Source organism: Gavia stellata, chromosome 9 (genome assembly GCF_030936135.1).
Source record: "Gavia stellata isolate bGavSte3 chromosome 9, bGavSte3.hap2, whole genome shotgun sequence".
NCBI classification, from domain to species: domain Eukaryota; kingdom Metazoa; phylum Chordata; class Aves; order Gaviiformes; family Gaviidae; genus Gavia; species Gavia stellata.
The window spans coordinates 21,600,281-21,617,901 of record NC_082602.1 but is presented as its reverse complement, the minus strand read 5'-3'; the positions used below and the strand labels follow the sequence as shown (position 1 = coordinate 21,617,901).

Here is a 17,621-nt window from a genome sequence, read left to right as displayed (position 1 = left end):
TTCATGGAGTTTGGCTGAAAGTGTTACAAAATACAGGCACTGGTCTATGCCATGGAGGGGTTTCTCTGTGCTCAGTGGGGCTGTTGAGTTAATCCTATCCTGAAGCAGAGGTGCAAGGGACCCTTACAGTGCTGCAAGGATGTTGCCTGGGTAGCTAACAGTCTTCCAAGGGGAAGGGTAAAGGGTGGATGTTCCTGTTGTCCAGACACTGGCCATTCCAGGACTACTTTTGATGGATGGCAATAAGAAGATGACGTTTGGTTGCAGGAAACTCTGAGAAGTGGAGAGCCTATCTGATGAGCATTTGGAAATTGTTGTTTTCCATTAGAGAATTTGGCAATCCTTTGTTAGTTAGGTCAGAGGTGATATTAGGTTGAACATTAGGCTGATTTAGGTGTTCACTATGGAAGACACTGCACGTTGTTTTCTTTCCCAGGCAGTGTTGGTCACTGACCTGAGTGCTTCCCTGTAACCTCTCGCAGGGTGTGTCTGTGGCTGGTTCTTCTTGTACAGCACAGGAAGGCCCGCTAGAGAAATTTGAACTTGATGTCCTGGAGTGCCCCTTGGTGGCTGCTTCCAAGCTGAGTGAGCTTAATTTCAGACCTGTGTCCACACAACCAGGTTTTGAGGAACTGCTAGATCCCCCTTCATTTATCTCCCAGAAAGGGCAGTCTTCAGTGTCTGCCCATTGCTTTCTTCAGTTCGGCAGAGCCATGTGCGCTGGTTCATGGAGAATCTGATTCTGTGGCAGGGAAAAGGCACCTCTGGTAAGGGTAGAAGGAGTTTGGTGTTGTGATTCTCTGTTTTCCCTCCCTTCCATTATATGTTTTGTGGAGCGTCATGCTGTCAGGTTCATCGTGTGCATCTTGTCTGAATGTTAGGTGATGCTGCAGAAGTGTGAATGAGAGCAGAGGTGAAGGGCTTTGCTGCCAGGCAGTTCAAAGAGGTGCTCACTTCCTCTTTATCTAGGCTGGAATTCTTATTCCTCCTCCCCCTCCCTTCAGACCTAGAGCTCGTGTTTGTTTTGGGTGTAATGTTTGATGTGCCTATGCCAGGTCTGCTCTACTACATTGTGGAGGTGGGCTAGGTCTGTTCTGAGTTCTCTGGGGTGGTCATGACACTGAGGTTTATAAATAACATAGTGTAAGTGAGAGTGGTCACTTCACAATCTCTGTGTCTTGGACTGCTAACTTCAGAAGATATGAGCTCAGTTCCCAGTGGTACCACAGGCTGCTAGAGAAGGTGTGTCATCTCCTTAGCGTGTGTTTTCTATATTGCATGAGACAAACATGTTTTGTTTAGATATTGGTATCTATCTCCCAGATTATCATCAAATGGGTTTCATTTGCCACAAGTCTTGATTGAGGAATCTGGGCTTAAGACCCACCCAGAAACACCCACGGTGCCTGAGCTGCCTTGCCTTGGCCTGTAATGATGAACCCTTTGATGTTATCTTTTACCTCCTGGAATAATCTTGTAGGTGTGCAAGTGGGACACACTAACATGGTGAACTGAGAAGCTAAAAGAACTTGAAACAACTTCTTTACTGACAGTGCCAGGAGTATTTCTTGAGATGGATGCTGTCGTCCTTTGTGTGCAGGCTGTTGCTATGTCTGCATCTCCTCTATCCTCAATTGCCAGGTTATGAGTATGAAGGCAGTTGTGCCCTTTGTAGTAAGGGGGTTAACAAATGGCTAGTTAGTGTGAGGGTAAGCGAGTATCTGCATCTGTCCAACAATCAAGTGATTTCTCTCTGACATAAGTTTTCTGATGTTGGATTCCTTCTCAGTTGGGCCATTAAAAACAACTACTGTCTGTTTAGATGCCAGGGTAGTCTTACAGCTGAAGGTCTTTTGGTTCTGGCTTGCTGCTGTTAGTAATGTGAGGAGAGGAAAACAGGCGAAACACTCCATCAAGAGGACAGATGATTTAGTTTAAACAAAGATCAGTAATACTTCAACAGAGAAATTAGTATCTCCCGTTTTTGGGTTTTCATGGGATAACACCTCTGTCTCAGATGGAATATGTGGTATTGATCTACAAGGGAAGAGAAAATGAAAACTTAGTTGTAGCAAAATCAGTCCTATAAAAGCTAAAATCTTCTAAAATAAGTGATCCCTGAAGTGTTCCTTTGTATTTTCAGCGGTCATCCCCATGTACCTCAACTTCCTCAGGGAGACTGCAGTCACCAAAATAATGTAACACTAAGGAAAAAAAGGTAAAAACATTGCAAACCAATTGACAGTGGTTTATAAACCCCTATACCAATCCCTACACCCATAGTCGACTGCTAAACAGGAATGTTTGGCGTTTTTACTGGGTGAATGAATTCCCTGCGTGAAGCTTTAAGGGTGTTTTGTTATTAGTTCAATGATTTTCTGATACATTCTCTCAGTCGCATCAAGGCCCCAGATGAAATCAAGATGTCCCCAAGCAGGAAAATGCTCATGGTAAATGAGGTTAGTAATCCGAGGAAGTAGCTTTGCCATGTCTTTCGGATCTGCAAATTTGTCATGTCCACCGCTCCAAACAGCAGTTGGTGTGCTTATCTTCTCTATCTGGTATGCAGGAGGAGTAGACTGTAAGAAAGGGGGGAGACTTGAGTGAATGCTGTTTTATCAGACGTTGTGTTTAGAGAAAGGCTGCTGGGCAAGCACCTCTCTTTCCCTTCTGCACACACTACAGTAAACCAGTAAGGATGAAGGCCACCCTCTTAGTGTTTATTGCCCTAACCCCATTCCCTGCTGACCATGAAAGGGAATGATCCATCCTGTTCCTGTGTCTTTCTGTAATGCATGGCTAAGAGTTGTCCTGCAGTTTGACACCTGCTTGTGCCCTTTGGGGGTGGGGATATGGAAAGCGCAGTGTCTGTGTTTATCAGGCAAGGTCTGCAGAGTTGTTGTTCATGTGTGTCCCATTTTGGGCTTATGTAAGGGTCCTCTTCATGATTTTATGGGGCATGGAGTGAAAGACTCTTAGTTGTATTGTTCCAGACTTCACCTATCACTCTCTATAGGTCACAGTGTTGGAGTATTTGGCTTGCTTATCATCACAGAGGAAATCAAAGAAACACGGAAGAGTAGAATGGGGATCTTCTAAGACCTGAACCAGACTTAATGCAGGATGGTTGTTTGTCTACGGGGTGGTAAGTCACCGTGCACAAGATGCTTTTAAATTGTCCCCTATTATCTAAGGGTGGTTCTGTTATTTTTCTCATTGACTGCTTTTTGGGGCAGTTTCCTAACCAGCCAAAGTACTGGGAATAGAACATTGGCCATTCCAAAATCTAAACTTCAGTATTTAAAGACCATATGTGTAAATAGAAGGTGTCTGTCTAATAAATCTTTGGAGTATTTCTCCACCTGTAAAATAATGTGCCACCCATAAAGTAACCTGCCCTGATTCAGACAAGCTCACTATAAGTAACTGATCTGATCAAATCTCAAAAAATTGTCAAGCAAGTTATCAGTGTTTTGGGAGGAGCACAGTATTTCTGAGTGTTGAGTAGGCAGTAACGAAAGCTCATAGTGACCAAGTTTTGTCTGTTTCCTTTTCTCGGTACAGGATATATTAGTTCACCACAGCAGTATTCTCCACTGTGCTGTACTGATTCATCCCTTCTGTTTTATTTTTGTGGTAAGTAACTTCCCAAAACCAAAGTATGCATTTCCCCCCCTTTCCCTCCCCCCGGTCTAGTTTTTAACTGGAAGGCAGACCTTGAGGATTTTTGGGGAAGAGCTGCATACTCATCCAGTCCTAGGACTTGGGTGTGGCTCTTAGCCTTTTGGGAATGGCAGGTAAATTGACATGTCGTTGGACACATCCCTGCATCAGTAGGGGAGGCAAAATGAACTTCTGTTAGCTGCCTGCGAGGATCTGTCTATGCCTTGCCTGTGAATAGACTTTTACATGTATGAATATTAGATTCAGGTGAAACATCACCTCAGACCACTCTCCCCCTCTTTAGCACTCACAGGTGCTAAAATCTGAATTCTTCTGTTCTTAGTTTTGCAAGAACCCAAGGATGAGTTCTCAGGAAAACCGTATTGCCTTACCTGGTTGTATTTCTTCATGTTTTCCTTAGAGCCGTAGTCATAAGCTTGAAATCGGTCTGCACGTGTTAGCTATTAATATTGTAACAAGGACAGATAAAATGAAAGTGTTAGAGACAGAGCAGAATGCAGGAGGTGTTTTCTTGCCTGTGATAGAAGCCAAGGCTCAGGCAGTGGACAGGCTTCCAGGGGTACTGAGGATGGATTGTAGGGCGAGTGGCTTCATCACCTTTCCCCTTGCTAACATTCTCTCCTGATACTCAGCCACCACCCTTGGTATGATTTGTTATTAAAATATTGCTTGACTACCTTAGTTAGCTAAAGTTGGGGTCCCTGTTTGTGACACGGAGGTGTGTCAGGACTATTATTAGTATATTGTAACATAGAATACCTCCTTCCACACCTCAACTTTTGTGTGTCAGTTTTGTCTGGTCTCCTCACAGTCGTGGCAACATTTCCAGAGGCTCTGTACTTCTTACAAGAGTTTGGCTATTGGGAGCAGAGTGTGATTAGCTTAACACTAAACTGTTGTCTTCTTGAATGTGCTTTGTCTAAAAGCAAAAAATAATAATAAAAGATGAATCTGTCTTACAGAAAAACACGTGTGCATTTTTTTTTATCCAAACCTTTAAGTAACTGAGGATATGCTAGAAATCTGCTAGCTTGTCTCTGTTTTCTGGCTCTGGTTGCTGGTGGTCTGGATCCTGGGAATTTTAGTCAGGGGTATGCAGGAGTATGTATGTATTTTTAAGTGTTGGCAGAAGTGGCCATAATTCTGTGTACATACAGTGTTGTGTTTCTGAGCTGTTGCTCTCTTGCGCTGGTCTGATTTGGAGCATAGGCAGAACAAGCTTAGGTCTGAGAGTGGCATAAGATGCCGGCAGAAGAGGCAAAGAAGCAGTTCCCCATGTGCCGCTTGTGCCAGCAGAAGTGTTTGTGTGATTAACTGGTTTTGGGAGGTGATCCAGGCTGCAATTAACCCTCTAGGAGAAGAGCTTTGACCTGGATCACTTCTTTGTCTGGATCATTCCCTGGCTGCTCAAGTTTCCACTATCCTCCTACTGCCTGCCAAGTACTGAGACCTTGCTTGCCTTCACTTCTGCAGCTCTCAAGGCAAATGTCTTCATAAATAAAGATGAAGGCTGGAAGCCATTAGAGCCCAACATGCAGAGAGGCCTGATGTGCCCTGGGGAAATCTCAGTGCCTGATACCAAAGGGGCACTTCAGGTAATGGTCTGGTGAGCCATGGGAAACAGTGCTCCCTTTGTGGCGGGTGCTCACAGGCAGCATGTGAGAAGATGTGATGGGCAGTTTCCCAGATCCACCACCTCTGGACTTCCCTGGAGGCTGTCGGTTGCATAAAAAAGCAGTAGTAAGAGTCTGTTTATACACAGTTTATGCACAGTTATACCTGATGCCAATGAATAATGTTCTGTACTGATGTTCCAGCAGGGTAATGTCCTACGTATGTATCTATTCGACTCTGGAGAGAAAACAGAAGTGTTATAAAGGCAGGGATCCAGAATAAAGCTGTGAAGGACCTGAGCAACATACTGCTGCTGTGTTAAAACCCCATTTCAATAGGATGGTCTTCAAATATCAAAAAGAAAGTTGAGAAGCGACTCAGAAATATGTGAGTTTACAGTAGGGATGAGTATGTAGAATTTTATCCCTTTGGGAGAGTCTTTCCCACATTAGTGCTTAGTCATATGGAAAACATTGTTTGGGGAGTGTGTATGGCCTTTGTTTTTCCTGGTTTCTATAGTTTGTATGATGCTTTCAAATAGTGCTGTGCTTAATCAGTAGGGCAGGATTGTTAATAGACTGTCTGCTCGAGCATAATGAAGCTATGTGTGTGGGAGCTTTTTATGGGAACACTTGTTAAATAGTCTGAGTATGAGAGATCAAAGGCCATTGGAGAACAGACATGTGGAAGGTCTGCAAGAAAAAAAGGTAGCAGCCAGAGTAAAGGAATGAGATCTTGCCATTGAGAGAAGCGTGAAGAAACAGCTTTGAGTTCTGGCTGGAAATGTTTTGATGTGTAGCAACCAAAAAGAAACAATCTCTTATGTTCAGATGACCTGGATGTCTTCCTATTTTGGACGAAAATATGAATTGTGCAAAAGAAAAAAGATCTTTCTCCATCCATTTGTCCATTTTAAGAAGCTTTGGTATCTGTCCAACTTTTCTTTGGCTTAGCCCCAGAAGAGGGTACACTGAGGGACATCATTGCAAGATGGGACCATTCTGAATTCAGCCATTCTTCCTTGTGTGATTCGACTGTGTCAGGTGGCACATCTCATCATTAGCTGAGGTCCTAGTTGGCATTACTTGAAAACCCCAATATATTTCTGTATGTCCCTGCACCCATCTGTAGACATAAGGCAGAAAAATTGTTTTCCTTCAAAATTACTTCAGCTTTACCTGTATTAAGGTGTTCTTGGACATGCTTACCGTGTTCAAATTTTGTATTGTGCCCCCAGCTATGTAGCAGAAGATACTGCCACAAACTTTTCCCAGAGATCTGCAGATCCGTGTTAGAGGCCCTTTCAGCAGTTCATTCTGGTGAAGAACTCCTTTGCAGCCCAGTAGTAACTGAGGGGAGGAAAAGTACAAAACTTTTTTTTTTCCCATGCTGCAGGATTATTTCATGCAGAAAACTGTCACTCCCTCTTCTCTAATACACTTGCCTCTTAGATAAGATTGCTGAAACTGCTTGCCATCCCAGTATCCTTTAAAGTGTGTTCTTCCCAAGAGCACACTACATGGTCTTCCTGCTTCATACTATCAGGCATGAGTCCTGGAGGTCACTACCCACCTGATTTTAGCACACTGACCTCAGTGAGAAAGGGCAGTTGGCTGCACTCATGTGCAGAGTATAGGAAGTCCCTTTTTGCCCTAATTTTTCTTCCAGGCAGGTGCACAAACTGTACTGTGAGTATTGCTACTAAGTAAAGAGGGAGCAGACAAATGAGAACGGTGTAGAGCTGGATGCTCTATAGTCACAAAATGGGTACAGCCTGGACAGAAAGAGCATGTGCTCCTGCAGTTTGACATAAAGTATAGCATGCAGGATTTCCACCATTCCCAGCAAATTCTATTAAATTGGCAAATTCTGGTGTGAAATAGGTATTTCCCTTTAAGTTTCCTTTATCATTTTAGAAGTAAATATTTCACAAGCATAAATGAACTGCAAGTCTAAGATAATTAAGATATGAAATATCTTATTTGTGGTTTTCTACTAGTGCTTAAGACTAGATTTAGTAGACTGTGTTAGACTCCTTTTATTCTGGTATTCGTGAGCTTCCTTCAAAAATATTTGATTTAAACAAGTAATGGTAAAAGTATACCTGTTATGTTAAAGACGTTCCAAAAGAGATACTGCATCAAGCCTTGCAGCTTAGCTCTGTGGAGAGTCAGAAGTCTACCAGCACTGTCAGCAGTCTGATACACTGAATTAATTCTTAACTCTTCACCCCCTTAAAATCAGTTCAGGTTGAGAGAATCCAGTAGAGACAAAGCAGATAATTATGTCTTTTAGAAAGAGCAATAACATACCCTGATCAATGATTGGGGAAGACGTGTAAATGTTACCAGAGGACTGGTAGCATGTGTGATTGTGGCTACTGGTCCCAAAGCAAAGAATACTTTAACCCTTTGAGCCAACTCAGGATAAGTAGAAAATGCTATCAAGCCTGGAAACACAGAAGACAGAAGTCCAGTTAGTGAAGAGATCTCTACACACCAAATAAATAAAAAAGCAGTAGGCAGCAAAGAAGTAGTGAGATAAGATTAGCAGCCCATTGTTTGTTGTCCACTGCTGTGCTGCAGACCTAAGGAAAATGTTTTTTTCTTGAAACTTCTGTTTGGGAGACAGAGTTCATTCTAAAGATACAGGTTCATTAGAGCATGTCCAGATATTGATTTTCTAAGAACTGGTAATTTTGCATTACGGCCATTTTTATGGGAGATGATGCATTAATCAGATTTTCTTAATACAGATTCCCTCTCAAGTTCCCCAAACTGTAATAAAATAATGAGTTTTTTCAGCTTGCAGTTTCTAAAAGACTATATACATTTATGCTGGCATGCAGTAGTACAATAATTATCTGAAGGTTGGTAGGGTAAGAGCAGAATTTTTTACTTGTAACTGAGTGCAAACTTAGGTGAGGGTGAATGCATACATAAAGGAAGCCTATGGGGAAGGAAGGAAGGAAAACCAAAAAGGGTGCATCCCATCCTGTTTTCTGAACATGTCCAAATTTCTCCACTGATGGATTTGGTAAGAACTTAAACTGGTTGCCTAAAACATAACTATCTAAAGACAAACAAGGTGATGTCTTGGCCTGAATGATTTGTTCTGCCAAAAGACCCTTAGAATGCACTTATGAGAGGAAAGGAAAATAATTGTCTAGGAATGTGGCCACATGACACTTCACCCCATTTTCTGCTCTGTTTCCAAGTTTATTTTTGTAAACAGGCAATGGAACACCATGGCACAAATCTCAGTATTTACTCATGCATCTTATATGTAAATCATACATACTAACAACATTCAAAGACCGTAAGTGAGTTCATGTTGATATGCAGGTGCTAATAGCAAAGAAGTTTTTAGCATTGATCTTTCTTTTCTTATTTCCAGTGTCTGGTAATTTGTTTTTAAACAGTAATGTGGTGAGTTATAGTCATATATGAACGATGCTTTAAATAGCAAGTCTGGCGTTAAGTTATGCGACTTAGTAATTATTTTTTTTTTTTGTCTTCTGTTGTTTGAACTGGTTTATGGACTGTTGCATTAGTATTAACATCTAATCCATGAGGATTTGACATACACATCTTAAAAATTGAGATTAATAAAAGCTCATTGTTACTGAAGCTTTAAGAAAAACAAATTTCTGGAAGACTATGAAAAAACAACAATAAATGCTTAAAGTGTAATAATAAAGGATACTTCGCAAACTATAGTACAGGGTACCTGATAAATAATAGCTTTTATAGATCAGTAATCCTTACTTACAGAAGTTAAAAGTGGTTTTGGATCATCTATTATTGGCTTGTTTCAGATAGGACAGTTCTTAGAAAGGTTTTCCATACTTTGCAATTGTCAGTTTAGAAAGTACTTCTTCCTTTAATAACTTTTTATGAGAAAGAAAGATAGTTGACAGAGAGACACATCCTAATCGGGTAGTGACGTTAACTGGTTTGTACCCAGGCTGTCCTAACATTACCTGCAGTTGAAGCCTCTGAGTGACCAACATAGTATACATTTTTCTGTCCAGTTTTATTCATGATGAAGTACAGCTCTGCTGGAATATCGTATTTACCTATCTCATCGAAGCTAAAGGGGAGAAAAAAAAACAAACACAAAAAGCTAGCAGACAATTCGGCTATCACAGTGTGAGTTACTGAATGTCGGTTGTGTTCATTGCACGAAGCAGAACCCATTGAAAGACAAGGTTGCGTGCTCTGTCTGCATTCTTTCTTGAGTTGGGGAAGATGGTAGAAGGATGCTGCCAGGCTGCCTGGTGCCTTGGGCTCTCTGCAAAGGAGGTGCCAGTTTCGCCTGTCAGCTGCAGCCCTTGGGGAACTGAATTTAATCATTGCTTTCACCAGCATGGGTTACAAAAAATATTTCTCTCTCAGTTAACATCAGTTGTGATAGATCAGATTTCTAGACTGAGCTGAGCAGTCTCCTCTCCTGTCTGCACTTGGGACATGGTATCGGGTGGGAGACTTCAAGGTTACAGATGCCTTCCCAGTTTTGGAAGTCTCTTCCCCAAAGAAACCAGCACTGTGTATGGACAAAGGTGACCTGTGTACTTCCAGCTTCGCTTCTGTATGTGCTGATTCCAGAAGGGCCTGTCCTGATCACATAGCCAAGCCCCTCTTATGACCACCCTGACATGCCCAAAAGTGGCTGCTTCTGAGGAAAAGAGTTTGTCTAGTATACTCAGATGCTGCATGCCCCATCTGAAGGCAGATTATATGAAAACCAGTAAGGTTTTCATATAATCCAGAAGGGGATTATTTCATATAACCAGAAGGAGAAATGTTCTGCATCCCAATATTAACTACCCAACTTGCTAGTGCTCTGAAAGTTGTTTTCTTCAGCAATTCTTTCTCCATGGAGTACCTGAACTGCCAGAACTCTTTCTGGCAGGGTTTAAGGGTCTTGTGTTTTAAAGACCAGGTGTCTCCTCGGGTGTTTCCCATCCAGACATCATAGCCAGCATCTGCGAGGATGAAGCCTAGGCTGTTGTTGGGCAGGTTAGAAATCCAGTGAATAGAATCTCCTAAAGTACCATGGTGTAGCAAGACTGCAGGCTTTTTCCCTGTAAAAGAAGAGGGTTTTCTTATGCTGTAGTAGTAAGTAATGTGTGGTTAAAATTGGGGTGTAGAGTCTGGTTTTGCAGAAGTTTTTAAACCTATATACAGAATTCAAGCCACATTCCTGACTAGGTGCTCTTGCTGAGATGGAAAGGTGTGGAACATGCCATTGCATATGCAAAGGCGAAAGATGGAGGACCCATGCAAGAGCTGGCTCTCAGCCCTTATGTCCTAGAACTGTGTCACACCTGTATTTTGGCTGTTCCTCCCAGCAGGAATTCTGAAAACACCAAGAATGTATCCATCCTCCGTCGTAACTTGATATTCCTCACTGGGGTATCCATGATATCTGATAATTTCACTCTGTGGAAAGCCAGAGGAGAGTTTGTTAACATGCATTTACAGTGCAGAGATGGGTGGAGAAGGTGTCTAGAGGCTGCTTCTGTCCAGGAATGTGAAGCTAGCCAAGAACGTGCCAGAAAGATGATTGTGATAACATATCACTGGCTTTTTTTCTACTGTTCTGTGTTGTACTGGTTGGAAAGGACCCAAAAGAGATTCCTGCAGGAAAGCATAACACATGCCTCTCTCTTTTGGCGATGATCAGATATATGTTGTAACATAGCCATGAAAGCTGGCGGATGGAAACAGCAGTGAAAGCAGTTGAGCTGTGTTTGTGTGATGTGGTTTGTGTATGGTCTTTAATGTTGTATCTCTCAAATTGAAATACCAAGAGCTGCATTTGCTCAGGTAGAAGCACCTAGTTATATTTGGAACTTTCCTGATATACCCCATATTGCTTAGGTTTTGGCTAGGTTGTAATTGCAGTAGCAGTGGTACCCAAGCAGTATGCAGGCTTATAAGAGTGGCAGGATGACAGAGTTCATCTGTGCAGTAAATGAAACTGTTTCTGGGCCCTGCAGCTTGGTTGTATGTGCTGTCATGTGTTAGGACTGCTCTGGGAGTAGCTTTTCCCCAAGCATCCCAGAGCTCTCCATCACTTTTCCTGGATGCATCTTTGTTCTTTTAGACTTCAGGGACGATGCTATTAAACAACTCTGATAAAGCCATCCTGCTTTGGAGGGTAACCAAGCTGAGCACTGTGGATGTGGGCTGTTCTGTGATGGTAGCGCAAGGCCTCTGGCCACAGGGACCATGGTTGAGAATAAATATTACAGGTCTTGTAAAAAGATCCATCGAAGTCTTCTTCAGACCTGCTTAGGTGGTAGTTGTCTGGTATTTGACCCCGTATTATGGGACAAGGCAGAACTGTACTGAGTGATTAACACTTTGGGAGATAGTTTGTCATGCTGTGCAAGGCTGATGCATATCACACCTTTCTAGAGAGTAAACATGGAGCAGTATCTGTGACAGTGCCAGATGTGGGTTTTGGTCCATAATGAATCCTTTCTTGCCAAAGGGTGGTTAGGCAACCCAGGTAGGGTGGATCACCTATCACAGACTCAGTCACAGCACCGCCTATTAGGCTCTCGCCAGTATTGTGAGGAAATCTTTGGTGATTCAGAGCAAGGGGTCTTGGATTACTTTGTGTTGTGAGAATCTGCAGTTTGAAGAAGGGATTCATCCTCCCTTGCCACTGTACTGAGCAAACAGATTGTTACAGAAGGGGAGGAGTTTGTTTCTCTTGAGACTAGAAACGAGGCTTTGCCTCCACTTCAAAGTAATTCTTTGCTCTGGCAGCTCAGGCTGTTTGGATAGGAGCATCAAGGTTTCTTCTAGGTGGATGCTCCCTATCACAATGCTGGAGGGACCCATTTGAAGGTGTCCTACTTTTAGCTTCCCGACAGAGACTGTTAGTGATGGGGCAGTAGTAGTGGTACTTGGAGTGGTGCTTTAGAAAGAAAGGGAGAGAAGTTGACCCAACTTACAACGTTCATGAAGCATTCAGGGTTGCGAGTCTTCCTGTACTGGCTTTTGTCTGAATTCAGAGTGGAGGTTGTTGTGAATCCTGATGAAAAGGCAATTTCTTGGGAGCAGAGCAGCACGAGGAGGCACCACATCCTGGGGCTGTGTGAAAGAGCACATGCAGGGGTGTTTGTGTTAGGAAGAGAGTGGTGTGGAATTCCACATGAAGACTCAAGTGGGGAGTCTGCTGAAGGTTGCCCAAGGCCTGTTCCCCAGGAGGCTGCCAGAATATGGACCTGTGTGAGGAGGGGCTGTCCACAGCTCACACTGTGTAGCAGGGCCCAGGAGTGAGTCAAGGGCTCCAGGAAGATGTGGAACAGACCTGGGGGAATGTGCTGGTGTGATATCGGTGCTAGTTTGTGCCATGAGTTCTTTCCTTTCTCTCTCATCTATGGTCCTCGCTATTGTAAATCTGTGTCTTGTCCACCTGGAGGAAAGACTGCATTTTCATGGGTTTTTGGGGTTGACTGATGGTCCCAGGGAAGCTTTTCTGAATAGAAATTGTAGAGTGTGTTCTATCTAGTTAGTGCCTTGCTTTTTGGCTGTAGCCACCTTTGTAATTGGCATAGAGGAAACAGACAGGTCATAAAAACAGAGTATATTTTCTGACATATCATGGGGAAGATTTTTAAGATTTGGAGAGCCTGGAAAGGATAGCCAAGAGATTTGTTCTTTCTGAACTTCTTCTTGAGGGAGGGAGTTCTCAATTCTTTTCAATTTTGGTTAAATCTATCATACATAAATCTATCAAATCTAGTGACTCAAGGTCACTAGAACATTTGGATTAAACCAAAACTAGGATATACCCTTGATTTTGATATTGGCATCCAAACTCACTCTAGTCCGTCAACTTCGTAGGAGAATACTTCCATTCTTCTGTCAATAGAACAAAAATCCTCCCACCTGTGTGCTCTGGAAGCACAGTTTTATAGTAGATACTCCACTGCTTTCTGCTGGTTTATTCAGTTCAAACAGAAATAAAATATGTTCCTCTATTTCTGCATGTGGAACATCGTTTGGGAATAAAACTGAAAAGTTCAGCTTAAGTCCAGTTTGGTTTTGTAGTAACAGGTGAGGTGATGGGGCAGCTAAATTGTTGCCCTTTTCAGGATATACTTTTTTCTATGTACTATATTGTCATCTGGCTTAGCTGGCATGTTTTAAGGCACTTCCAGATGAATGCTTTGTAAATCAGACAGAGTGTGCCAATTAACTCCAAGGCTTGGCACACACTGTCTCATCAATTTCAGTGGCAAAGTCTTGACTGTAGGAGCCTTGAACAGCCATCTACTCTTTTTATCTAATGAAAAAACACCAAAGAGAAGCATTTACCATGGCAAACTGGAATTAACAGAAATATTTAATTAAGAAAAAGAAAGTAGAGGAAGAGACCACTTGAAAGATATATTTGAAAGGCCATTTCTGGAGACTTCTGATATTTAATGAAAATAAGCTGTAAACCTTCTAGAAATTCATCAATGTACTCTTGAGAGAGTCGTAATATTTTTTTCACATACACCGTAAATGGGACAGAAAGTCACCAGGGCAGTTAATGTGGCTAGCAGGTACCAGAATCTCCTGGTTAACTTACAAGGAAGCCTTAAATGCATCTGAAATGGTGGAAGCAAAATGTCCGATTTATGCACATGCTTTCAATACCAAGTTTTTAACGCACCCACAGTAACATCCTTAGAAAAAAACCCAACACGAGTAGAACAAAATGAAACCATCAGTTACTTCTTTTCCTCATTTGCACAGGTCAAAGACTTCTTCCTCTCCTCACCTGTAGCAAACATGCACTTTGATGCATAGCAACAGCCTTGCAGATGAGAAAGGATGCAGGCTGTCTAGTTTGACAAGCAACCGCACAAAAGCAAGACTGTACATCTTTATGGAGACAGGCAACAGATAAAGAAACCATGAAGACATATGTACAAGCAACTTACCTCTGCTTTGAGTGCCTTGCTTGTGCCTTCTGTCACAGTTCCTAGTCTGTCTCCACTAGCACACTGATTCCCTGGCAGAAACCTTTGCCAATAAAAGGAAATAAAAATTCACTTACAAGCAGCAGTAGAGTGCTGTGTGATGTCTGCATGTATAGGAGAGCATGTTTAAGTGCTGATTTGACAGTATTTAAGGAGTGGAGTTATTTTATGATAAACAGCACCGTTGCATAATATTTTGAAAGATCAAATTGCACCATGGAGCAGGAGAGGTAAAGAGGCGTCTAACCTGTGATTAGGATATTTAGCAGGGACCTGGGGGATTCTTGTCCCCTGAGGCTGTGACAGATCTTGATCTGTACTGCGGCCTGTCTTGGGCAGTGCTGTGACCACATTATTTTGGGATGAAGAGGAGGAAGAGTCCAACTTTTCTCAACACTTTCTGCCTCAGAACGCAGTCTCTGCTGCTGTGGTTTGTACAGAAGCTGGTGTGGTCACTGGTTCCACACTTGTCACTTGTTTTCTGAACTGCTGTTTGCAGATTGCTTGGGCAAAATTCTTCTTTGTTAGGTAATCCTAGAATAAAAACACCAGTGATTTGAAAGGTGTGTATTTAGCATCACACACACATTCCTAAATCTGTTGTGCAGTGAAAACCATAACATGCAATGACCAATTTGCTCTGAATTGGCCTGCTCCTGTAGGGATTCTCAAGTATTGAATTAAGTTTGAAAGCATCATGTAAACTTTGTCTCAGAGAGGATGCTGACAAGATTTCTTGCTTCTTCCAAGCGATTTCCATGAACTCCATGGAAACAGTATTTGTGGAGACCTCTGCCTAACCGCTGAATTAGTTGTAGTCAGCCCAAGGGCTCAGTCCTCACTGAAATTGGTCTGGTGCAGCAAATTCTCTGGAATGTGGGTGCTAGTCATCTGCTGTCTTGTGTGGGCAAACGGAGTGAAGTAAGTCTTTGTTAGTAAACAGAACCTGAGAGTAACCACAGAAACAATTCTGCTTTATAAAGTAGTGTGCTGTCTGTGGAAAGACCAAAAAAGTGATTTCTCAGTGAAAAATGTTACAGCTTGGCACGTCTGATATCCTTGCTTAGTGAGAGATGCAGAAGACCTTTCTCTGCTGCATTGCCAGCTAACACCATACTACATTTTTTGTTTTATAGCATTGTCAGCCTGGAATGATCTGCAAGATTTTACCTAGTTTCACCTCATGCCAGCATAGGGGATGTATGATACTGTTTCTGATAGTAGGAATCGAGTAAAGAGGAAAAGACAGGTAAACACACCTGAATAGGGAAAAGAAACAGTGAAATTAATGCATATTAAAAAAGCATAGGAAACACAAAACCTAAAAGGTATACAGAAACTTCCTAGGACAAGTTGCTATGCTGCCCTTACTAAGAGAACCATGCCAGATGAGATAGTAAGTATTCTGTTTTGAAAATGCTGGAGAAAAATTTCGGTGCCCAGGTGGTGTGGCCTACAGCTGGACCTAGTGTGCGATGCCAAGTATGTCTTAGCCCCCAGTGTCAGCCAACTCTCTCCCAGGTACCCCCTGATTATCCTGTGCCTCTAAACATCCCTGATGATCCACAGGCTTAGAGGGAGAGGATAAAGGGGAATCATGTGTTCCTTTCTCCTTCACAAACCCTGTAAAATACAGAAGTAGTGTTCATTTAAGGAAATGGTCTGTATATGCTCTTCTTTTTGACTTTGAACCCTATTCCTCTTCCCAAGTACTTTCATGGTTCTCATAAATTTTCTCCCTGCTTTTGCTAGTTGAATACTTGTTAAGCAGGCATGTATGGGAATGGAGCTAGCTGTTTATCAAATGCTTCAGTGTGCTGAGTCATTGCCCAGTCACTATGCTACTTGGCATAATTTTAAATTAATTTTAAATTAAGGGTTACCATACAGGATAACACTGGTCATGAAAATGCATACATGTGTTAGCAGTCTTGTGCAGATGTACAGCCCCACTCACTTTTAGAGGACTGTTGTGTTCCGCATTGTGCAGTATTGCCCGTGAACTCTTTATGGAGAATGGGATCTTGGGCAGGCCAGGATCAGCCTGTATGAATGATGAATCCTAAGCGTGATGCAAAAGGGAAAGACAGAAATTCAGCAGCCCTGCCTCCTGTATTCTCTCCTTTGGATACATCGTGAAGTGGGAACATGTCTGTGTCCTATTTTCTCGTACTTGCTGGTGTTGGGAGGATTATCAAATGCACTGTACCCTGTAGGTGTAGTCAATCAATAGCTTCTGCCCAGGGACAGAACTTTCTCAAAACTAGCCCAAGCCTGAAGAAATGGATTCCCTGGAACCAGCCTCCTAGTTCTCATATCAGTTTCACAACTTTTAGTTCTCAGCACAAAGCGTGTTTTTCTGCCCTTGACGTCTCCAGCACATGTTTAGAACCAAGTGTGTAGTAAACAAATTCCAAACCAAAACTCATCCCTTTCCTCAAGAAAGAGAGTGTGAGAGTATGTGAGAGACGTTAGCCATGTTGCTCGATCTACCTGAAGGACATCCCTGGAGGTATTTAAAAGATGTGTAGATGAGGTGCTTAGGGACATGGTTTAGCGGTGGACTTGGCAGGGTTAGGTTTACGGTTGGACTTGATGATCTTAAAGGTCTTTTCAAACGTAAACAATTCTATGATCCTATGATATGCTTAAGCAGAAAGAGCTTATGATGGAGCCTAAGATTCTTTGGTCACTGTATGTCCAGGTAACATAATTTCCTTTTCACCTTCTCTGTTTGCGTTCTGCCTTTTTGCTTATGGTAATTTCTGACAGTCCTTTTGAGTTCAAGGCATGGCACTTGACAACTGTGATGGGGATGGAACAAATCAATACTGCAGTGGGTGTGTTAAGGAGGGCAGCTGAACTGCTGGAATTTAGCCAGAGGATGGTCTGGAACACAAGTAACCCAGGAGTGACCATATGAGCATCGTGAGGCAAGGGGAGGGCTAGGAAGCTCTGCATTTTTCATGTGACACCAGTAGTTCACTGAGTTTGACTTGAAGTGTTATAAAATGCAGGCTCCGGTCTGTGCCATGGAGGGGTTTCTCTGTGCTCAGCGGGGCTGTTGAGTTAATCCCGTCCTGAAGAAGAGGTGCAAGGGACCCTTGCAGGGCTACAAGGATGTTGTCCAGGTAGCTAATAGTATTTTGAGGGGAAGTGTAGGGGATGGGTGTTTCTCTTGTTCAGACACTGGTCATTCCAGGATGGCATTTCTTGGGAATACATGTTTCTGAGGACTGTCCTGCACACACAACTCCAGCAGGCCACGGATTTCTTTCCTGAGAGTAGTGTAACTCATGCCATTTGGAGCAATGTCATCTGTAGTGTTTGG

The 17,621-nt window shown here is 42.6% G+C and overlaps 1 protein-coding gene across 1 annotated transcript; it reads right to left on the bottom strand.

The window, feature by feature from the left end:
- Positions 1 to 1,251: 1,251 nt before the first annotated feature.
- Positions 1,252 to 12,277, bottom strand: LOC104250426 (lysosomal acid lipase/cholesteryl ester hydrolase). Its single transcript, XM_059821469.1, has 10 exons — positions 12,269 to 12,277; positions 10,628 to 10,742; positions 10,186 to 10,384; positions 9,281 to 9,390; positions 7,611 to 7,747; positions 6,507 to 6,647; positions 5,464 to 5,535; positions 4,056 to 4,124; positions 2,386 to 2,579; positions 1,252 to 2,037 (listed from the first exon to the last, which is right to left on the bottom strand). The coding sequence occupies exons 1-10, from the start codon at positions 12,275 to 12,277 to the stop codon at positions 1,935 to 1,937; spliced, it is 1,149 nt and encodes a 382-aa protein (XP_059677452.1). The 3' UTR covers positions 1,252 to 1,934.
- Between the last annotated feature and the right edge of the window lie 5,344 nt (positions 12,278 to 17,621).